Raw genomic sequence first — 24,664 nt, forward strand, 5'->3', positions numbered from 1 at the left:
CAACCCACTAGCACGAGAACAGCAGGGCTTAGCCCGAGCACAAATCCCACAGGACTGCACGAAGGAAAGCACATCCCGTGACAAAGAAGGCCACCAAAAGGACCTGGCAACCAAATCTCTGGTTCCAAAGATCCCAGGATGACCAGCCAACACCGAACAATGGATCTCAGAAATCACCTTATTAGTCCATCTGTCAGGAACAAACAATTTCCCCACAGGACAGCGGTCGGGTCTATCAGCCTGAAACTCCTGAAGCACCCGCCGCAAATCAGGGGAGCTAGCAGAAAGAATCACCCCCTCCTTGAGAATACCAGCCGGCTCACGGACTCCAGGAGAATCAGGCAAAAAACTCCTAGACAAGGCATCAGCTTTCACATTCTTAGATTCCGGAAGATACGAGACCACAAAATCAAAACGGGAGAAAAACAAAGACCACCGAGCCTGTCTAGGATTCAAGCGCTTGGCCGACTCAAGGTAAATCAGATTCTTATGGTCGGTCAAGACCACAACACGATGCTTGGCTCCCTCAAGCCAATGTCGCCACTCCTCGAATGCCCACTTCATAGCCAGCAACTCCCGATTGCCGACATCATAATTACGCTCAGCAGGCGAAAACTTTCTGGAGAAGAAAGCACGCGGCTTCAACACAGAGCCATCAGAGCTTCTCTGAGACAGAACAGCTCCTGCCCCAATCTCAGAAGTGTCAACCTCAACCTGAAAAGGAAGAGAAACATCTGGCTGACGCAACACAGGGGCAGAAGTAAAACAAAGCTTAAGCTCCTGAAAGGCCTCCACAGCCGTGGAGGACCAATTCACCACATCTGCACCTTTCTTGGTCAAATCGGTCAGAGGTTTAACCACAGTAGAAAAATTAGCAATGAAGCGGCGATAAAAATTAGCAAAACCCAAAAATTTCTGAAGGCTCTTCACAGATGTGGGCTGAGTCCAATCATAAATAGCCTGGACCTTAACAGGGTCCATTTCAATAGCCGAAAAAATGAACCCCAGAAAAGAAACCTTCTGAACTCCAAAAAGGCACTTAGACCCCTTCACAAACAGTGTATTAGCACGAAGAATCTGAAATACCATCCTGACCTGCTTCACATGAGTCTCCCAATCATCAGAAAAAAACAAAATATCATCCAAATATACAATCATAAATTTATCCAAATACTCCCGGAAAATATCATGCATAAAGGACTGAAACACAGATGGAGCATTAGAGAGCCCGAAAGACATCACAAGATATTCAAAATGGCCTTCGGGCGTATTAAATGCTGTTTTCCATTCATCAACCTGTTTGATGCGGACCAGATTATACGCCCCTCGAAGGTCAATCTTGGTAAACCAGCTAGCCCCTTTGATCCGAGCAAACAAATCACAAAGCAAAGGCAAAGGGTACTGGAATTTGACCGTGATCTTATTGAGAAGGCGATAATCTATACAGGGCCTCAAGGAGCCATCCTTCTTGGCAACAAAAAAGAACCCCGCTCCCAACGGTGACGAAGACGGGCGAATATGCCTCTTCTCCAAGGACTCTTTTACATAAGTCCGCATAGCGGCATGCTCTGGCACAGACAGATTGAAAAGTCGACCCTTAGGGAACTTACAGCCAGGAATCAAATTAATAGCGCAATCACAGTCCCTATGAGGAGGCAGAGGACTGGATTTAGGCTCCTCAAATATATCCTGGAAATCTGACAAAAACTCAGGAACTTCAGAAGAAGGGGACGAGGAAATTGACATCAGAGGAATGTCACTATGTATCCCCTGACAACCCCAACTAGTCACGGACATAGATTTCCAATCCAGCACTGGATTATGTACCTGTAACCATGGAAACCCCAGCACAACCACATCATGCAAATTATGCAACACCAAAAAGCGAATATTTTCCTGATGTGCTGGAGCCATGTTCATGGCTAACTGTGTCCAGTACTGAGGTTTATTCTTGGCCAATGGCGTAGCATCAATCCCCCTCAAGGGAATAGGACTCTGCAACGGCTCCAAGGAAAAACCACAGCGCTTGGCAAATTCCAGGTCCATTAAGTTCAGGGCAGCGCCAGAATCCACAAATGCCATTACAGAAAAGGACGACAATGAGCAAATCAGGGTAATAGACAAGAGAAATTTAGGCTGTAAAGTACTGATGGTAACCGACTTAGCAACCCTCTTAGTTCACTTCGGGCAGTCAGAGATAGCATGAGTAGCATCTCCACAGTAAAAACACAGCCCATTCTGACGTCTGAACTCCTGCCGTTCTGCTCTCGTCAAAACTCTATCGCATTGCATAGGCTCAGAACTCTGCCCAGAGGACACCGCCATATGGTGCACCACCTTACGTTCACGTAAGCGCCGATCAATCTGAATGGCCAGAGACATTGATTCATTCAAACCAGCAGGCGTGGGAAACCCCACCATAACATCTTTAAGAGCTTCAGAAAGACCTTTTCTGAAAATAGCCGCCAGGGCATCCTCATTCCATTTTGTAAGCACAGACCACTTTCTAAATTTCTGACAATATATCTCTACTGCTTCCTGACGCTGACACAGAGCCAGCAAAATTTTTTCTGCCTGATCCACAGAATTGGGCTCGTCATAAAGCAGTCCAAGTGCTTGAAAAAACGAATCTATATTGAGCAATGCAGGATTCCCTGGCTCAAGGGAGAATGCCCAGTCCTGCGGGTCGCCACGCAACAGAGAAATAACAATCTTCACCTGCTGAATGGGGTCACCAGAGGAACGGGGTCTCAGAGCAAAAAATTATCTGCAATTATTTTTAAAATTCAAAAACCTAGATCTATCCCCAGAAAACAAATCAGGAATAGGAATTCTAGGCTCAGAAACAGGAGTTTGAACAACATAGTCTTGGATACTCTGTACCCTTGCAGCAAGATGATCAACACGCGCAGACTGACCCTGAACCTCCATATCAGCACCAAGCTCCTGCACCATCCAAAAATCAAGGGGAAAAAAAGGACAAAACAAGCAACACAAAAAAAAAAAAAGACTCAGAACTTTCTCTTCCCTTTTTTGAGATGCATTTAACACATTGTGGGCCAGCTGTACTGTTAGGACCTGGTGGGTACGGAGCGGTACTGAGATGACCTGGTGGGCAAAACCAATCATGGACTCGCTAAGGAGCAGCACTGAAATGACCTGGTGGGTAAAACAAAAATAGGACTAGCTCTGAGGAGGTGGTAACTTTACTGACCGCAATCCCTACTCCTAACACCAACACTAGAAATAGCCGTGGAGCGTTCCTATCTCTGCCTAGATGCCTCTGCACAGCCTAAGAACTATCTACCCCTGAAGATGGAAACGGAAAGCTATCTCGCCTCAGAGAAACCCCCAAAGGAAGATAGCCCCCCACAAATATTGATGGTGAGTGAAGAGGGAAAATGACAAACTCAGAAATGAAACTAGATTTTTTAGCAAAGGAGGCCAATACTATCTAAATAGACAGAGATAGAAAAGACTACTGTGCGGTCAGTATAAAAACTAAAAGTCCACGCAGAGTTTACAAAAATAACCACCACACCGACTCACGGTGTGGAGGGGCAAATCTGCGACCCCAGAGCTTCCAACTAGCCGGAATATTTCATAATGACAAGCTGGACAAAAGAGACATAAATTGAACTGAACAGAAGGTCATAAGCAGGGAAACACCCAAAAAGTAGCAGACTTATCTTAAGCTGAAAATGGACTGGCCAACAGAGAACTTCCAGGAAAGGACTGAATCCACAGGAAATACATTGACAGCTGGCATCCACTAAAGCCAAGAGCCCAGTTAAATAACAAGGCCAGGAAACCGATTAGTGAACGCAGCTGCTAAGTTCCACTTGAAACCACCAGAGGGAGCCCAAGAGCAGAACTCCCAAAAATACCATTTGCAACCACAGGATGGAGCCCAAGAACGGAATTCACAACACCCTAGTACATATACAGTAGTGGCTAACTAACGGTGAGGGCCACAGTCCTGTACGAGCCCAGGGTGGCTCTGCTCACACACGCTGGCAAGGTTAGGTCACAAGTATCTTGGCCAATATTCACTAGCACAGTCGGGATGTAAATAACGGTCACGCTCCCGGTATATTTCAGGCGTCATGCTCACGATACTCACTATCCTGAAGCAACTGGCACCTGGCTTTATGGCAGTCACAGGGCACACACTGCCCATCTGTCTCTCTGGTCTCTGCTGTCGATGGCGGGCGACAGCGGTCGATGGTCTGTATGGCGCTGGTGCTCCCTGGATGGAGCACTCTTCTCTTTAGCCGCAGCAGCAACGGCTTGGCTCTGCTCTGCTGGCACGGCTCGGCTCCATACAACTCTGCTCTGCACGGCTCTGCTCTACCGCTGATGGGGGGTTCCTTCTATACAGCCCGTCACCAAGTCAGTCCTCTCAGATGGGGGAAGCAGAGAGCGCCGCTTACCACTCTGCGCGCTGCTCTCTGTACTGCTCTGTGCTGGCACCAGACTGCTGTGTTTTGCATGCTTTCCTCCCCTCCTACTCCTTAGCTGCGCGCGCTTCTTTTCTGGTTCTCCCTGCCCTCTTGGGACAGCAGGACACTCCATCTCTCTAAAGCTTCCCCCAGGCTGCAGAGGAAAGTCTGACTCCTCACAGCTTTCCCCCAGGAACAGAGGATGCAGCCCTTTCAGTTCCGGACCAGGCAAGCAGGTCCCCACGGTCCGGTCTATCTCCTTACTAGTAAATGAAAGACTTCTAAAAAAACCTTTAGTTGACATATTGTATCTTCAATAGAGGTCCAATTGATTCACACTGAAAATCGACTTTAAGTTTAATTTCAAGAAATTTGTTGTCTCAATGCATTCAAACTACGTGCGTTTTGATTCTTGCAAATTGCTAAAAATCATCATTGTCTACTTATTGTCATACTTAAAGTTTTCCACTTCCTGTTTTATTCAATCAAAAAAATGATCAGCTTCAGCGGCTGCTATTTTGTACCTTCATTCATCCATGGTTGGGGTAAACACCACCATTTTATGACCATCAGGTTAAATGACACATAAAAGGGCTGGAAAAAAAAGGGAAACATTTTTTCAAAACAAAATTCTTAATTTTTAGTCTGAAATTTTTCATGCATTTCAACTTCTATCTCATTTATACTGAAATTCATTCTTCTTTTGGGCAACATTTGGGATGGATTCCCAGGTAGGACGCTGCACAACATTAAACCCACAAAATTGACACAAAACACACAAAAAAAGTTTTTTTGTGTTCCGTGACTAATATTTTCAGTATGTCTCAGCTTCCGCCTAATCTGTAGTGGTTTCAATATGTTGTATTTTGCATTCCTCCTCCCAGACAGATTAAATGGGCTCTACTAAAGGTATGACAATTTTATTTGTACAGTCCTTTAGTACCAACAGCACATATTTAAATATATGATCTGAAGCGTCACTGTTTTGGACAGCACAGTGGCTCAGTGGCTATCCTTGTAGAGCTGAAATGATGGGTTCAAATTTCCACTAAGGACAACATCTGCAAGTAAATTGTATGTTCCTCCAATATTTGTGTAGGTATCCTCAGGTTTCTTCTTACATGCCAAAGACATATTTATAGTGAGTTTAGATTGTGAGCCCCAATGGGAATAGTGATGCTGATGTCTATAAAGCACTGAGGAATTAATGGAGTGACATAAGAGTGTAAAATAATTATATAAATAAATAATTCTGCTTGTATAGTAGCTTGCTTATCACTTTAGTTATATACAGTGGGTACAGAAAGTATTCAGACCCCTTTACATTTTTCACTCTTTGTTTAATTGCAGTCATTTCACAACTAGTCACACCTATATCCACGCCCCAACCACACTCATTTAGCACTGCTGATTACACTGTCTCATAAGCAATAATTATAAACAGAAAAAAATATGGCCACACAGTGCTCCATACTGTATAATGGCCACACAAGATGCTCAATACTGTATAATGGCCACACAGTGCTCCATGCTGTACAATGGCCCCACATGATGCTGCGTACAGTATAATGGACACACAGTGCTCCATACTGCACAATGGCCCTACATGATGCTCAATACTGTATAATAGCCACACAGTGCTCCATACTGTATAATGGCCCCACATGATGCTGCATACAGTATAATGGCCACACATGATGCTCCATTCTGTATAATGGCCCCACATGATGCTCAATACTGTATAATGGCCACACAGTGCTCCATACTGTATAATGGCCATACATGATGCTCAATACTGTATAATGGCCACACAGTGATCCATACTGCATAATGGCCCCACATGATGCTCAATACTCTATAATGGCCACACAGTGTTCCATACTATATAATGGCCCCACATGATGCTCCATACTGTATAATGGCCACACAGTGCTCCACACTGCATAATGGCCCCACATGATGCTCAATACTGTATAATGGCCACACAGTGCTCTATATTTTGCAATGGCCACACATGATGCTCAATACTGTATAATGGCCACACAGTGCTCCATGCTATATAATGGCCCCACATGATGCTCCATACTGTATAATGGCCCCACAGTGCTCCATACTGTATAATGGCCCCACATGATGCTCAATACTGTATAATGGCCACACATGACGCTCAATATTGTATAATGGCCACAGCGCTCCATACTGTATAATAGCCATACATAATGCTAAATACTGTATAATGGCCACACAGTGCTCCATGCTGTATAATGGCCCCACATGATGTTCAGTACTGTATAATAGCCATACATGATGCTCAATACTGTATAATGGCCACACAGTGCTCCATACTGTTTAATTGCCCCACATGATGTTCAATACTATATAATGGCCACACAGTGCTCCATACTGCATAATGGCCCCACATGATGCTCAATATTGTATAATGGCCACACAGTGCTCCATACTGTATAATGGCCACACATGATGGTGCTACAGTATAATGGCCCCACATGATGCTGCGTACAGAATAATAGCCACACATGATGCTCCATACTGTATAATGGCCACACAGTGCTCCATACTGTATAATGGCCACGCATGATGCTCAACACTGTATAATGGCCACATATGATGCTGCGTTCAGTTAAATGGCCCCACATGATGATGCCAGTGTACAGTCAGGGAAGTAGATGTGTCCCAGCAGCTCTGGTTACAATGCAGACAAAGATTTCACCACCTGTCCCTGTCCACACTGCTGCCTCACAGATCCTGCACTTTGCAATGCAGCCCAGCTCTACAAACTCTGCATACACGCAGAAAACACTACTATCTACTGGCTCCACTCCATAACTGCTGTAGTATATAAAGGATATATATATATATATATATATATATATATATATATATATATATATATATATATATACAGTACAGGCCAAAAGTTTGGACATTCTCATTCAAAGATTTTTCTGTTTTTTCATGACTATGAAAATTGTACATTCACACTGAAGGCATCAAAAATATGAATTGACACATGTGGAATTATATACTTAACAAAAAAGTGTGAAACAACTGAAAATATGTCTTATATTCTAGGTTCTTCAAAGAAGCCACCTTTTGCTTTGATTACTGCTTTGCACACTCTTGGCATTCCCTTGATGAGCTTCAAGAGGTAGTCACCGGAAATGGTTTTCACTTCACAGGTGTGCCCTGTCAGGTTTAATAAGTGTGATGATAGAAATGGGGTTGGGACCAACAGTTGTGTTGTGCAGAAGTCTGGTGGATACACAGCTGATAGTCCTACTGAATAGTCATGAAAATACAGAAAAATCTTTGAATGAGAAGGTGTCCAAATTTTTGGTCTGTACTGTATATGTATATATATATGTATGTATATATATATATATATATATATATATATATATGTGCAGTGAACTATGTATAGGTTTGGAAATCTGTGCTTTCGTCTGATGAGTACAAATTTGAGATCTTTGGTTCCAACCATCGTGTCTTTGTGTGACGCAGAAAAGGTGAACGGATGGACTCTACATGCCTGGTTCCCACCGTGAAGCATGGACGAGGAGGTGTGATGGTGTGGGGGTGCTTTACTGGTGACACTGTTGGGGATTTATTAAAAATTGAAGGCATACTGAACCATCATGCCTACCACAGCATCTTGCAGCGGCATGCTATTCCATCCGGTTTGCGTTTAGTTGGACCTTCATTTATTTTTCAACAGGACAATGACTCTAAACACACCTCTAGGCTGCGTAAGTGCTATATGACCAAGAAGGAGAGTGATGGGGTGCTACGCCAGATGACCTGGCCTCCTGTTATGATCTGGTGGCCTAAGAGCAGCATGGGATGTACTCTGGAGAAGGTGGTACCTGTACTGACCGCAGACCCTGAACCTAACACTGCAACTAGAAGTAGCCGTGGAATGTACCTAGCGCTCCCTAGACATCTCGACACAGCCGGAGGACTAATTACCCCTAGAGATAGAAAAGGGAAAACTATCTTGCCTCAGAGAAAATCCCCAAAGAACAGGCAGCCCCCCACAAATATTGACTGTGAGAGGAGAGGGAAAAAACATACACAGACTGAAATGAGAATTTAGCAAAGGAGGCCACTTCTAGCTAAATAGAAAGGACAGGACAGAGTACTATGCGGTCAGTATTAAAACACTAGAAAATATCCACCACAGAAAATACAAAAACTCCACAGCTAACTAAAGACATGGAGGGAATATCTGCATCTCCAGAGATACCAGCTTGGCTAAACAAATCCTTATACAGACCAAGCTGGACAAGACAAAACATGGAAAATAACTGAACAATAAGACCACAGCATGTGGACAGCAAAATCAAGGCCAGAACTTATCTTTGTTGAAAAGAACTGCAAAGCAGAAGAGACCAGGCAGGGATGTGAATCCTCCAGGAACAATGGACAACTGGCACCGACTAAAGGGTGAAGCAAGACTAAACAGCCCTGTCCAAATTGCAAAAAGTGAAAACACCTGATAAATGCTGTGATTCAGAGACAGCAGCGCTACCACTTACAACCACCGGAGGGAGCCCAAGAGCAGAATTCACAACAGTACCCCCCCTTGAGGAGGGGTCACCGAACCCTCACCAGAGCCCCCAGGCTGATCCGGACGAGCCAAATGAAAGGCACGAACCAAATCATCAGCATGAACATTGGAGGCAACAACCCAAGAATTATCCTCCTGGCCATAACCCTTCCATTTGACAAGATACTGAAGCCTCCGCCTCGAAAAAGAGAATCCAAAATCTTTTCAACCACATACTCCAACTCCCCATCAATCAACACCGGGGCAGGAGGATCAACAGAGGGAACAACGGGCACCACATATTTCCGCAACAAAGATCTATGAAAAACATTATGGATGGAAAAAGAGGCTGGAAGGGCCAATCGAAAAGACACTGGATTGATAATCTCAGAAATCCTATAAGGGCCAACAAACCGAGGCTTAAACTTAGGGGAAGAAACCTTCATAGGGACATGACGGGAAGACAACCAGACCAAATCCCCAACCCGAAGCCGGGAACCAACACACCGACGACGGTTAGCAAAACGCTGAGCCCCTTCCTGAGACAACACCAAATTGTCAACAACATGAGCCCAAATTTGCTGCAACCTGTCAACCACAGAGTCCACCCCAGGACAATCAGAAGGCTCTACCTGCCCTGAAGAAAAACGAGGATGAAGACCAGAATTACAAATAAAAGGCGAAACCAAGGTAGCCGAACTGGCCCGATTATTAAGGGCGAACTCAGCCAATGGCAAGAAGGTCACCCAATCATCCTGATCAGCAGAAACAAAGCATCTCAGATAGGTCTCCAAAGTCTGATTAGTTCGTTCGGTTTGGCCATTTGTCTGAGGATGGAAAGCCGAAGAGAAAGACAAATCAATGCCCATCTTAGCACAAAAGGACCGCCAAAACCTTAAAACAAACTGGGAACCTCTGTCCGACACGATGTTCTCCGGAATGCCATGCAAACGAACCACATGCTGGAAAAATAGTGGAACCAAATCAGAGGAGGAAGGTAATTTAGGCAAGGGTACCAAATGGACCATCTTAGAGAAGCGATCACAAACCACCCAGATGACCGACATCCTTTGAGAGACAGGGAGATCTGAAATAAAATCCATGGAAACATGCGTCCAAGGCCTTTTCGGGACTGGCAAGGGCAAAAGTAACCCACTGGCACGAGAACAGCAGGGCTTGGCCCGAGCACAAGTCCCACAAGACTGCACAAAAGAACGCACATCCCGTGACAAGGAAGGCCACCAAAAGGACCTAGCCACCAAATCTCTGGTACCAAAAATCCCAGGATGACCAGCCAACACCGAACAATGAACCTCAGAGATAACTCTACTAGTCCATCTATCAGGGACAAACTGTTTTTCTGCTGGACAACTGTCAGGTCTACCAGCCTGAAACTCCTGCAGCGCCCGCTGCAAATCAGGTGAGATGGCAGACAGAATTACCCCCTCTTGGAGAATACCAGCCGGCTCAGGAACTCCTGGGGAATCAGGCACAAAACTCCTTGAAAGGGCATCGGCCTTCACATTCTTAGAACCCGGAAGGTATGAAACCACAAAATTGAAACGGGAGAAAAACAGCGACCATCGAGCCTGTCTAGCATTCAACCACTTAGCAGACTCGAGATAAGTCAGATTTTTGTGATCCGTTAAGACCATTATGCGATGCTTGGCTCCCTCAAGCCAATGTCGCCACTCCTCGAACGCCCACTTCATAGCCAACAACTCCCGATTGCCAACATCATAATTACGCTCAGCCGGCGAAAACTTTCTAGAAAAGAAAGCACATGGCTTCATCAGAGAGCCATCAGAAGATCTTTGAGACAAAACAGCCCCTGCTCCAATCTCAGAAGCATCAACCTCGACCTGAAAAGGGAGCGAAACATCTGGCTGACACAACACAGGGGCCGAAGAGAAACGACGTTTCAACTCCCGAAAAGCCTCAAAGGCCGCAGAGGACCAATTCACCACATCAGCACCTTTCTTGGTCAAATCAGTCAACGGTTTAACAACACTAGAAAAATTAGCGATGAAGCGTCGGTAAAAATTAGCAAAGCCCAAGAATTTCTGAAGGCTCTTCACAGATGTAGGCTGAGTCCAATCATGAATGGCCTGAACTTTAACAGGATCCATCTCGATAGTAGAAGGGGAAAAAATGAAACCCAAAAAGGAAACCTTCTGAACTCCGAAGAGACATTTAGACCCCTTCACAAACAAAGAATTAGCACGAAGAACCTGGAACACCATTCTGACCTGCTTCACATGAGACTCCCAGTCATCCGAAAAGACCAAAATATCATCCAAATATACAATAATTAGTGTTGAGCGATACCGTCCGATACTTGAAAGTATCGGTATCGGAAAGTATCGGCCGATACCGGCAAAGTATGGGATCTCGCCGATACCGATACCCGATACCAATACAAGTCAATGGGACTCAAGTATTGGAAGGTATCCCTGATGGTTCCCAGGGTCTGAAGGAGAGGAAACTCTCCTTCAGGCCCTGGGATCCATATGAATGTGTAAAATAAAGAATTAAAATAAAAAATATTGATATACTCACCCGTCCGGAGGCCCCTGCACCTTACCGCTGTTAACCGGCAGCCTGCTTTGCTTAAAATGAGCGCGTTCAGTACCTTCCATGACGTCACGGCTTCTGATTGGTCGCGTGCCGCTCATGTGACCGCCACGCGACCAATCAGAAGCCGTGACGTCATCCCTCAGGTCCTAAATTCCTAGAAGGGAAAACACAAAAGTATCGGATCTCGGTATCGGAATTCCGATACCGCAAGTATCGGCCGATACCCGATACTTGCGGTATCGGAATGCTCAACACTAACAATAATGAATCTATCCAAATACTTTCGGAAGATGTCATGCATAAAGGACTGAAACACAGATGGAGCATTAGAAAGCCCGAATGGCATCACCAGGTACTCAAAATGGCCCTCGGGCGTATTAAATGCTGTTTTCCATTCATCGCCCTGTTTAATACGCACCAGATTATACGCCCCTCGAAGATCTATCTTGGTGAACCAACTAGCCCCCTTAATCCGAGCAAACAAATCAGACAGTAGAGGCAAAGGGTACTGAAATTTGACCGTGATTTTATTGAGAAGGCGGTAATCTATACAAGGTCTCAGAGAACCATCCTTCTTGGCCACAAAAAAGAACCCTGCTCCCAACGGTGACGACGACGGGCGAATATGCCCTTTCTCCAAGGACTCCTTTATATAACTCCGCATAGTGGCGTGTTCCGGCACAGATAAATTGAAAAGTCGTCCCTTAGGAAATTTACTACCAGGAATCAAATTAATAGCACAATCACAATCCCTATGAGGAGGTAGGGCACTGGATTTGGGCTCATCGAATATATCTCGGTAATCCGACAAAAACTCAGGGACTTCAGAAGGAGTAGAAGGAGAAATTGACAACAACGGAACGTCACCATGTACCCCTTGACAACCCCAACTGGACACAGACATTGATTTCCAATCCAATACTGGATTATGGACCTGTAGCCATGGCAAACCCAACACGACCACATCATGCAAATTATGCAACACCAAAAAGCGAACATCTTTCTGATGTGCAGGAGCCATGCACATGGTCAACTGAGTCCAGTACTGAGGCTTATTCTTGGCCAAAGGCGTAGCATCAATTCCCCTTTATGGAATAGGATACTGCAAGGGCTCCAAGAAAAAAACCACAGCGCCTGGCAAACTCTAAGTCCATCAAATTCAGGGCAGCGCCTGAGTCTACAAATGCCATAACAGAGTAGGACGACAAAGAGCAAATCAGAGTAACGGACAAAAGAAATTTAGGCTGTACAGTACCAATGGTGACGGACCTAGCGAACTGCTTAGTGCGCTTAGGACAATCAGAGATAGCATGAGTGGGGTTACCACAGTAAACATGGCACACAACCTTGCGTTCACGCAAGCGCCGATCGATCTGAATGGCCAAGGACATTGATTCATTCAGACCAGCAGGCGTGGGAAACCCCACCATAACATCCTTAAGGGCTTCAGAAAGACCTTTTCTGAAAATTGCTGCAAGGGCACACTCATTCCATTGAGTAAGCACAGACCACTTTCTAAACTTCTGGCAATATACCTCCGCTTCATCCTGACCTTGACACAAAGCTAGCAAGATTTTCTCTGCCTGATCCACAGAGTTAGGTTCGTCATAAAGCAATCCAAGCGCCAGAAAAAACGCATCTACATTAAGCAATGCAGGATCTCCTGGCGCAAGGGAGAATGCCCAGTCTTGTGGGTCGCCACGTAACAAAGAAATAATGATTTTTACTTGCTGAATGGGGTCACCAGAGGAGCGGGGTTTCAAAGCAAGAAACAGTTTACAATTATTTTTGAAATTCAGAAATGTAGATCTATCTCCAAAAAACAAATCAGGAATTGGAATTCTAGGCTCTAACATAGGATTCTGAACTACATAATCTTGAATGCTTTGTACCCTCGCAGTGAGGTGATCAACACAAGAGGACAGACCTTGAATGTCCATATATACACCTGAGTCCTGAACCACCCAGAGGTTAAGGGGAAAAGAAAGACAAAACACACTGCAGAGAAAAAAAAATGGTCTCAGAACTTCTCTTATCCCTCTATTGAGATGCATTAACACTTTGTGGGCCAGCTGTACTGTTATGGACCTGGTGGTTAGGTGCACCTGGAATGACCTGATGGTTAAACTAGAAGACAGGACGAGCTCTGGGAAGTGGGAACTCTGCTGACCGCAAATCCTAATCCTATAACACACACACTAGAAATAGCTGTGGAGCGTACCTAACTCTCCCTAGACGCCTCTTCACAGCCTAAGAGCTAACTACCCCTAAAGATAGGAAAATAAGCCTTACCTTGCCTCAGAGAAAATTCCCCAAAGGTAAAGGCAGCCCCCCCACATATATTAACTGTGAGTTAAGAGGAAAGTCACAAACACAGGGATGAAACAGGTTTCAGCAAAGGAGGCCAGACTTACTAGATAGACTGAGGATAGGAAAGGGATCTATGCGGTCAGCACAAAAAACTACAAAAAGCCACGCAGAGTGTGCAAAAAGACCCCCGCACCGACTCACGGTGCGGAGGTGCCACTCTGCAACCCAGAGCTTCCAGCTAGCAAGGCAATATCATGTTAGCAAGCTGGACTTGAACTTAGAAAGTACTAAGACATATATTCAGTACACAATGAACAACAAATGAACTAGCAGGGACTTAGCTTCTGCTGGAGTAGACAGGTCATCAGAAAGATCCGAGAGAGATCTGAACCAGTGCTAATACATTGACAGCTGGCATGGAGTAACGATCTGAGTGGAGTTAAATAGAGAAGCCAACCCAGCCGCAAACGAGGGCAGCTGAGGAAGCAACCTCAGAACCAGCAGTTCCACTCACAGCCACCAGAGGGAGTCCATGGACAGAACTCGCCGAAGTATCATTCATGACCACAGGAGGGAGTTCAAGAACGGAATTCACAACAGAGTACCTGGTAATTTTTATTGAGTTTTTGCCAGTCTGCTGATTTGTGTGGGTTTGTAGTCATGCCCCATGCGTTTTATACATGATATCTGCTAATTTTAACCCACTGCTCTTGTATTCCTTGTTTTGTTATGCATATATTTAATAAAGATTGTGTCTATTTTTGGACATTTGTTGCACCTATTTTTTTGTGGTCTGTTGCTTTGGCTACTTTAGGTGTGTCCTGTGACATTCCGTATACAGGCGTTAGTTACCCCTCACATACATTACATTTGGACATTATGTATAGAGGGGACGTTAGACTTTGCCTGATTTGTATTCTGTGTCTTCTATGTAATCCTATGTAGTGTTTTTCCACAATTTTGCTGGATACGGATGGAAAGCCACTAATAGGAAATATTTGAAAAAATGTGCAGCAGGCTGCACTAATTGCAAAAAAGGACAATGGATAGAACAGTATGAGGCAGTGACGCACTCTGAGCTGACTACAACCGGCTGTGGCTGCAGACAGACTACAGAGCGATGTGCACTCTCACACACAGAGACCTTGCAGACAGCTGTGAACAGCGCTGCAAGGCAAAAGCAAAGATCTCACACAGTGGTTGCTAAATTAGCCTTGGTAAAGCACAATGAAGCAAATCGCTATCTCTAAACTGGCCCTCAGTCAGAACACAGCGTCCTGTCCCTAACTGAATTCACAGCAGAGTGAGCCCTAAATGGCAGCAGTGACTTTTATAGTGCATCATGACATCATTTCAGCAGCCAATCACAGCCATGCCAGTACTTCCATGCCCACCATGCAGAACAGAATGTGCCCACACTTCTAATCATTCCTCATTGGCTGAATTCAGGCACTTTGGATTGTGGGAACTTCCGATTCCGGTATCCGATATACTGAAAATATCGGAACTCGGTATCGGAATTCCGATACCGCAAATATCGGCCGATACCCGATACTTGCGGTATCGGAATGCTCATCACTATCTACCACATCTTTCGTCTTCAGGGATTCCCTGACCACATTGTGTCCAACCATGGTGTCCAGTTCTCACCCAGATTCTGAAAAGCTTTGTGTAAGCTTTTGACTGTTTTGCTGGATTTTTCATCTGCATAACACCCTCAATTCAACAGACAACTAGAGAGAATCAACCCGATTCTGGCCAACTTCCTGTGGCACTTCACAAGCGCACATCATGACAATTGGGTCAAGGTCTTACCATGGGCAGTATTAAAAATATTAATAATTTTATTTTATATGGCGCCATCATATTCCAGAGCACTTTACAATGAAGTAGGGACATATACAGACAATAAATTCAATACAAGGCAAGACAGTTTAAACAGTTACATTAGTGATGGCCCTGCTCACAAGCTTACAATCTACAAGGAAATAGGGGGGACACAAAAGGTGAAAAGTGCTTGTTATATAGAGCTCTCCTATAACAACCATGTAAGTTAATCTTCTGCAAGCTCTCCTTTTTTTATCATCTTTGGGCAAGATCCAGGAACTCCTCTTCAGATATCGGCCATTTCTGGCTTACCAGCAGCCAATGCTCTTACAAAGGATTTCACGAAAATGTAGGAGGATACTAAAGCCACTCTAGAGATCTGGGCATATGAAGAGACATGCGGATAAGATATGCTTCGGTTCACCTTGTCATCCATTTTAAGATCCCATCTTACAAGTTAGATCCTTGCTTCATGGGTCCCTTTGAAGTCAGCAAGGAAATTAATGCTGTATCCTATTAGTTGAAGCTGTCAGCTTTGTTAAGAATACTCCATTCCTTCCATGAGTCCACATTGAAGCCGGTCATCTTGACTCCCTACTTCAAAGATCCTAGTGTCATGCCTCCTCCCATCAGCTCCAAGGATGTCTTTGAAATGAAGTAAAGAATATTCTAGCCTTGAAGAAGTTGAGAGGAAAAATATATTTTTTTTAGATGATTGGAAGGGATTTGAACCTAAAGAAAGGTTGTGGGAGCCCAAGGAAATATTAAGGGTCCACTTGTTTTACAGAAATTTCTAACGGGCTTGTAGGAGAAGGGGGGTACTGATAGCACAGCATCGTCACCCCTGCACATGTCCCCTTCCTCCCCCTGCAGTCACGCCGGCGAGTTCACTTACCTGTCCATGCTGCCACAGCATCTTTCTCCTCCAATGGCCTGCGTACAACATGCAGGTCTCCTGGGAGAATGCTTAAGAGGTGTGCATGCTCTCTGCTTTTTAAAGGGGTCACACACGCTGCTGAAAATGTCCCCAGCCAATGGCTTGGAGACATTAGGTATTTAAGGCACCTTCCCCAAATGAGAGGTGCCTTAGCAACTTTGTTTTACATCAGTCAGTATACTGCTACCTTTAAGATCTATGTACCTGTGCACTCTGAAACTGTCTGTCCCATTTACCTGACCCTGCTTTCCCCATCTGCCCCTGTTCCTGTCCATCTTTCTGTACCTATACCCAAACTCATTCTGCCTGTGCCTAGTCCAATTCATGATCCATTTGAACCAGCATCTGTGTAGCTGCACCTGTGATCTCGTACCCGTGGCCGTCCCATGTTCCTGCATCTGTCCTGCCTGTGTCTGATTCCGCAACTGTCTATCAGCCGTATTCCTCCTGCTAAACCAATTACTGGCTGGTCCTGCTTCCCTGACCCTTTGGAGGTTAGCTGCCATGGTTCCAGAGTCTGTCCTGGAGTAACACCTGGCATCCACCTGGGTTCAAGTCTATCCACACCACTAGGGACTCTAGTGAAGAATCAGGAGTTTGCTTAGTTATGTCCCTCCGCCTCCAGTAGTTCCACAACCATGTGTGTAAACAGTTTTAGGGAAAACATAGTTTTAGAATCCATCCAGGGACTATGTGGAGAGACAGGACTAATCCAATGAAATCCTCGGCCTCTGTGCACTCAATCAACTGAAGTGGGTTGGGGAGAAGCTAATCTCAGACATCAGGTCTCTCCCTAATGTCCCATACCAGCTTTTCAAACTATATTTTCTCTGAAACACTGTAGCACTTCAGAGTAAATCATACCTGGCCGCAATCGCACATTGATAGTGTTGAGCATTCCGATACTGCAAATATCGGGTATCGGCCGATATTCGCTGTATCGGAATTCCGATACCGAGTTCCGATATTTTTGCGTTATCGGAAATTGGAATCGGGATCCATATTCATGTAAAAAATAAAGAATAAAAATAAAAAATATAGATATACTCACCCACCGACGGCCCCTGGCTCTCAGCGGTGCAACCGGCAGCCTCCGTTCCTAAGAATGCAATGAGTGTAGGACCTGTGATGACGTCGCGGTCTTGTGATTGGTCGCGTGACCGCTCATGTGACCGCTCACGTGACCGCGACGTCATCGAAGGTCCTTCACTCTGCATTCTTAGGAACGGAGGCAGACGCTTGCAGCGGTGACAGCCAGGGGCCGTCCGAGGGTGAGTATATCCATATTTTTTATTTTTATTCATTATTTTTTACATGAATATGGATCCCATGGCCTGAAGGAGAGTTTCCTCTCCTTCACACCCTGGGAACCATCCAGGATCGCTCCCTATTACGTTCCGATATTTGTGTCCCATTGACTTGTATTGGTATCGGGAATCGGTATCGGCGATATCCGATATTTTTTGGATATCGGCCGATCCAATCCGATACCGATACTTTCAAATATCTGAAGGTATCGCTCAACACTACACATTGATGCTATGGTTCTTGCTGCCTGTGGTTTGGCCTGCATGAATCTATTGACAGAGTCCCTGTAAATAAAAATTATAATGATATCATTATGCTTTATAAGTCATATTTGTATATTTTAATACACCACATAACTAACCAATGCACCATTGATTTCTATTCAATACTACAGGGAGATGCTTTAGAACAAGCAATCATAAGCCAAGCTCCACAGGTAGAGAAACTCATTGCTACAACAGCTCATGAAAAAATGGCATGGTATCATGGGAACATTAGCAGAGAAGAATCTGAGCGCAAATTATACTCTGGAGCCCAACCAGATGGTAAATTTCTGTGAGTATTTTACTTTATACTCTTCTATGCATTGATGAAAAATTTAGGAAAATTGGCAATACAATAGGGGCAATCTGTTATGAAGTGAAGACAACCACTCAAGGAGTGTAAGAGAAAAATACAATTATTGAGTTATGATACAAAATAGGACACAATCAATTATTTTATTTCTTATTTTTTTTATTTTAAGAACAATGCAACAATGGGATCTTGCAAGTTAAAAACTGTATTTATATGAAATACTATATCAGATTAGTGATAACACAAAGAATTGGAGAGAAAATTTACCAACTAGTAGAGTAGAAACATTTTTTATTTTTTGCGTCTTCTTGAAATATCCAACATTTGCATGTCAATATTGTATATTCAATACAGGGAGCAACTAGATGCAAGAAAGCTCTGATTGTTGTGATAGTTATTATGAATGGTCTAAATACAGTGGTCCTTCAATTTACAACATGCTTATCATATTTTCAACATATAATGGTTCTTTCTGGGCCATTGTCACTGTAAACCACATTCACAATTATTTCCACTGAGAGTCACAATGATAACTAACACAACTATGCACAGCTAATAACAAGGGATCTATCATTACAATAGATGATGTCACAGCTCCACATCTGTTCACAAAGACCTTTGTACAATGTTCATTAAAAGCTTCGATACAAAACATGGGGTCTAAATCAGTCTCTCGCTGCTAATGTACTTGTGGATTTAGTGAAAGAAGATTAAGGGTCCTTTCTCACTGAGTTCTGGCACCCACTAAGTGGCTCCTTCGGGGTTTACATGAGAACCCCCCTCAAACAGGATTATGCTCTGAGAGGGCCATAGATGATAATGGTGTCGCCAAAGCGAACGTATGCTCCAACGTACACGATTTTCATGCTTATACGCCTACTGAAGGTGAACCCCCAGACACAGTCTATTACGTCTAAGTGTCTACCTCCAGTAGGCATACACACTCAAAATGATGCACGTCAGAGCTCACTTTCACTGTTTGCACCATTATACTCTATGGCCCCATCGGCTCATACATCCGAATCCCTTTTTGCAGAGTGGTTGAACGTAAGCCGCTACTGGACCACTGAACGAGTGCCTGAATGCAGTGTGAAAGCACCCTAGGCTTGAGTCTAGAATAGTCCAAGTGGCTAGCCTGAAAATTGTGATTTTGATATGAAATGAAAACATTCCCAAATTATATATACGATGTGTGTGTGTATATATATATATATATATATATATATATATATATATATATATATATATTTATATATATTACACACAGTACAGACCAAAAGTTTGGACACACCTTCTCATTTAAAGATTTTTCTGTATTTTCATGACTATGAAAATTGTACATTCACACTGAAGGCATCAAAACTATGAATTAACACATGTGGAATTATATACTTAAAAATTGTGAAACAACTGAAAATATGTCTTATATTCTAGGTTCTTCAAAGTAGCCACCTTTTGCTTTGATGACTGCTTTGCACACTCTTGGCATTTTCTTGATGAGCTTCAAGAGGTAGTCAGCGGGAATGGTCTTCCAACAATCTTGAAAGAGTTCCCAGAGATGCTTAGCACTTGTTGGCCCTTTTGCCTTCACTCTGCCATCCAGCTCACCCCAAACCATCTCGATTGGGTTCAGGTCTGGTGACTGTGGAGGCCAGGTCATCTGGCGTAGCACCCCATCACTCTCCTTCTTGGTCAAATAGCCCTTACACAGCCTGGAGGTGTGTTTGGGGTCATTGTCCTTTTGAAAAATAAATGATGGTCCAACTAAACGCAAACCGGATGGAATAGCATGCCGCTGCAAGATGCTGTGGTAGCCATGCTGGTTCAGTATGCCTTCAATTTTGAATAAATCCCAGACAGTGTCACCAGCAAAGCACCCCCACACCATCACACCTCCTCCTCCATGCTTCACGGTGGGAACCAGGCATGTAGAGTCCATCCGTTCACCTTTCTGCGTCGCACAAAGACGCGGTGGCTGGAACCAAAGATCTCAAATTTGGACTCATCAGACCAAACCACGGATTTCCTCTGGTCTAATGTCCATTCCTTGTGTTCTTTAGCCCAAACAAGTCTCTTCTGCTTGTTGCCCGTCCTTAGCAGCTATTTTACCATGAAGGCCTGCTGCACAGTCTCCTCTTAACAGTTGTTGTAGAGATGTGTCTGCTGATAGAACTCTGTGTGGCATTGACCCCATAGAATGTAAGTCCGCAAGGACAGGGTCCTCTCTCCCCTCTGTACCAGTCTGTCACTGTAAACGTGTTTACTGTAAATGATATCTGTAACTCTGTATGTAACCCCTTTCTCATGTACAGCACCATGGAATTAATGGTGCTATATAAATAAATAATAATAATAATAGAGATGTGTCTGCTGATAGAACTCTGTGTGGCATTGACCTGGTCTCTAATCTGAGCTGCTGTTAACCTGCGATTTCTGAGGCTGGTGACTCGGATAAACTTATCCTCAGAAGCAGAGGTGACTCTTGGTCTTCCTTTCCTGAGACGGTCCTCATGTGAGCCAGTTTCTTTGTAGCGCTTGATGGTTTTTGCAACTGCACTTGGGGACACTTTCAAAGTTTTCCCAATTTTTCGGACTGACTGACCTTCATTTCTTTAAGTAATGATGACCACTCGTTTTTCTTTACTTAGCTGCTTTTTTCTTGCCATAATACAAATTCTAACAGTCTATTCAGTAGGACTATCAGCTGTGTATCCACCAGACTTCTGCACAACACAACTGATGGTCCGAACCCCATTTATAAGGCAAGAAATCCCACTTATTAAACCTGTCAGGGCACACCTGTGAAGTGAAAACCCTTCCTGGTGACTACCTCTTGAAGCTCATCAAGAGAATGGCAAGAGAGTGCAATGCAGTCATCAAAGCAAAAGGTGGCTACTTTGAAGAACCTAGAATATAAGACATATTTTCAGTTGTTTCACACTTTTTTATATATACCGTATATACTCGAGTATAAGCCGACCCCCCTAATTTTGCCACAAAAAACTGGGAAAACTTATTGACTCGAGTATAAGCCTAGGGTGGAAAATGCAGCAGCTACCGGTGAATTTGAAAAATAAAAATAGATGCTCCATACCGTTCATTATGGCCCCATAGCTGTGCCATATAGTGCTCTGCACTGTTCATTATTGCCCCATAGCTGTACCATAGAAAGCTGTGCCATATAGTGCTCTGCACCGTTCATTATTGCCCCATAGCTGTGCCATATAGTGCTCTGCACCGTTCATTATTGCCCCATAGATGTACCTAGAAAGCTGTGCCATATAGTGCTCTGCACCGTTCATTATTGCCCCATAGCTGTGCCATATAGTGCTCTGCACCGTTCATTATTGCCCCATAGCTGTACCATAGAAATTTGTGCCATATAGTGCTCTGCACCGTTCATTATTGCCCCATAGCTGTGCCATATAGTGCTCTGCACCGTTCATTATTGCCCCATAGCTGTACCATAGAAAGCTGTGCCATATAGTGCTCTGCACCGTTCATTATTGCCCCATAGCTGTGCCATATAGTGCTCTGCACCGTTCATTATTGCCCCATAGCTGTACCATATAGTGCTCTGCACCGTTCATTATTGCCCCATAGCTGTGCCATATAGTGCTCTGCACCATTCATTATTGCCCCATAGCTGTGCCATATAGTGCTCTGCACTGTTCATTATTGCCCCATAGCTGTGCCATATAGTGCTCTGCACCGTTCATTATTGCCCCATAGCTGTACCATAGAAACTTGTGCCATATAGTGCTCTGCACCGTTCATTATTGCCCCATAGCTGTGCCATATAGTGCTCTGCACCGTTCATTATTGCCCCATAGCTGTACCATAGAAAGCTGTGCCATATAGTGCTCTGCACCGTTCATTATTGCCCCATAGCTGTGCCATATAGTGCTCTGCACCGTTCATTATTGCCCCATAGCTGTACCATATAGTGCTCTGCACCGTTCATTATTGCCCCATAGCTGTGCCATATAGTGCTCTGCACCGTTCATTATTGCCCCATAGCTGTGCCATAGTGCTCTGCACCGTTCATTATTGCCCCATAGCTGTGCCATATAGTGCTCTGCACCGTTCATTATTGCCCCATAGCTGTGCCATATAGTGCTCTGCACCGTTCATTATTGCCTCATAGCTGTGCCATATAGTGCTCTGCACCGTTCATTATTGCCCCATAGCTGTGCCATATAGTGCTCTGCACCGTTCATTATTGCCCCATAGCTGTGCCATATAGTGCTCTGCACCGTTCATTACTGCCTCATAGATGTACCATAGAAAGCTGTGCCATATAGTGCTCTGCACCATTCATTATTGCCCCATAGCTGTGCCATATATGCTCTGCACCGTTCATTATTGCCCCATAGATGTACCATAGAAAGCTGTGCCATTGCTGCTGCTGCTGCAATAAAAAAAAAAATGACATACTCACCTCTCTTGCTTGCAGCTCCTCAGTGTCCCGGGCCGGCGTCTCTCTGCACTGACTGATCAGGCAGAGGGTGGCGCGCACACTATATGCGTCATCGCGCCCTCTGACCTGCACAGTCAGTGCGGAGATACGCCGTGAAGATGGAGCGGCGCCCGGCGTGTGGAACGCGGACAGGTGAATATGTAATACTTACCTGCTCCCGGCGTCCCGCTCCTTCCCCCGGACAGCTGGTCTTCTGTGCCGCAGCCTCTTCCTCTATCAGCGGTCACCGTTACCGCTCATTAGAGAAATGAATATGCGGCTCCACCCCTATGGGAGTGGAGTCCATATTCATTTCTCTAATGAGCGGTCCCACGTGACCGCTGAACAGGGGAAGAGCTGCGGCACCCGGAGACCGTGGGACTGCAGGGGGAGCGCCAGGAGCGCCGGAAGCAGGTAAGTATGCCTCAGCGCCCTCTCCCCCTCACCCGCCGACCCTGCCGCCGACCGTGACTCGAGTATAAGCCGAGAGGGGCACTTTCAGCCCAAAAATTTGGGCTGAAAATCTCGGCTTATACTCGAGTATATACGGTATATATATATATATATATATATATATATATATATATATATATATATGCATATAATTCCACATGTGTTAATTCATAGTTTTGATGCCTTCAGTGTGAATGTACAATTTTCATAGTCATGAAAATACAGAAAAATCTTTACATGAGAAGGTGTGTCCAAACTTTTGGTCTCTACTGTGTATATATATATATATATATATATATATATATATATATATATATATATATAAATATATATACATATACATATATATATATATATATATATATATATATATATATATATATATATACATACATATTGCTCAAAAAAATAAAGGGAACACTAAAATACCACATCTCATATCACTGAATGAAACATTTCAGTTGCAATCTTTATTCATTCATAATTAAGTTACCTATTTGAGGTATGAAGTGACACGTTAAGAAGCAATAATAAAAAAGAAAACTTTATTGACATATAGTTTTAAAAGATTTACAATTTTTTAATAAAAAGACAGGATGATGTAGGGGAAGGACCTCCAAAATACAAACAGGGGGTGACCCACCGGTTCCCAGTTATGATGTCTAGTTATAAATTGAATATACGTATAACGTATTAAAATGCTTTAATCAGTAACCCTATGGAGTGAAAAAGAAAATAAAGACCAGTCTATGTGGATGGACGGAATCAGCGTCTCTTTAGAAATACCATATAGCGGTCTGATGATTTAAATAAGGGTATACCTGAATAATGAGCAGATGGTAATATATCTGTGCACCCAGCTAAATCTAGTACATCAGAAAAAAAATATATTAATAATGAAAAATGGCTCTAAATAGATTTGGAATGGTGATGGAGAGAGATGGTAGGTATTTGCTAATAGCATAAATTGCTGTGCATAGAAGGAGCGTAATGCTAGAACCATAAAAAGAATTGGCCGCTAGGTGGCAGTATGGTAAAAGAAATGTATTCCTGGGTGAGACAGCCTCGCAAGAGGACGGAGGAAAACACAAATTTTTCATGGCCGTGGTTTCATTTGTGTTTTCCTCCGTCCTCTTGCGAGGCTGTCTCACCCAGGAATACATTTCTTTTACCATACTGCCACCTAGCGGCCAATTCTTTTTATGGTT

General features: G+C 44.0%; 1 protein-coding gene across 2 annotated transcripts in view; it reads left to right on the forward strand.

The window, feature by feature from the left end:
* The window catches only part of ZAP70 (zeta chain of T cell receptor associated protein kinase 70), a 210,186-nt gene that overhangs the window by 66,501 nt on the left and 119,021 nt on the right, over positions 1-24,664 (forward strand). For both annotated transcript variants that reach the window (XM_077273511.1, XM_077273518.1), the window contains exon 3: positions 18,363-18,523. In XM_077273511.1, the coding sequence (XP_077129626.1) occupies positions 18,363-18,523 (161 nt within the window). The remainder of the gene's footprint in view (positions 1-18,362; positions 18,524-24,664) is intronic.

The sequence above is a fragment of the Ranitomeya variabilis genome, chromosome 1 (assembly GCF_051348905.1).
Source record: "Ranitomeya variabilis isolate aRanVar5 chromosome 1, aRanVar5.hap1, whole genome shotgun sequence".
Classification (NCBI taxonomy): domain Eukaryota; kingdom Metazoa; phylum Chordata; class Amphibia; order Anura; family Dendrobatidae; genus Ranitomeya; species Ranitomeya variabilis.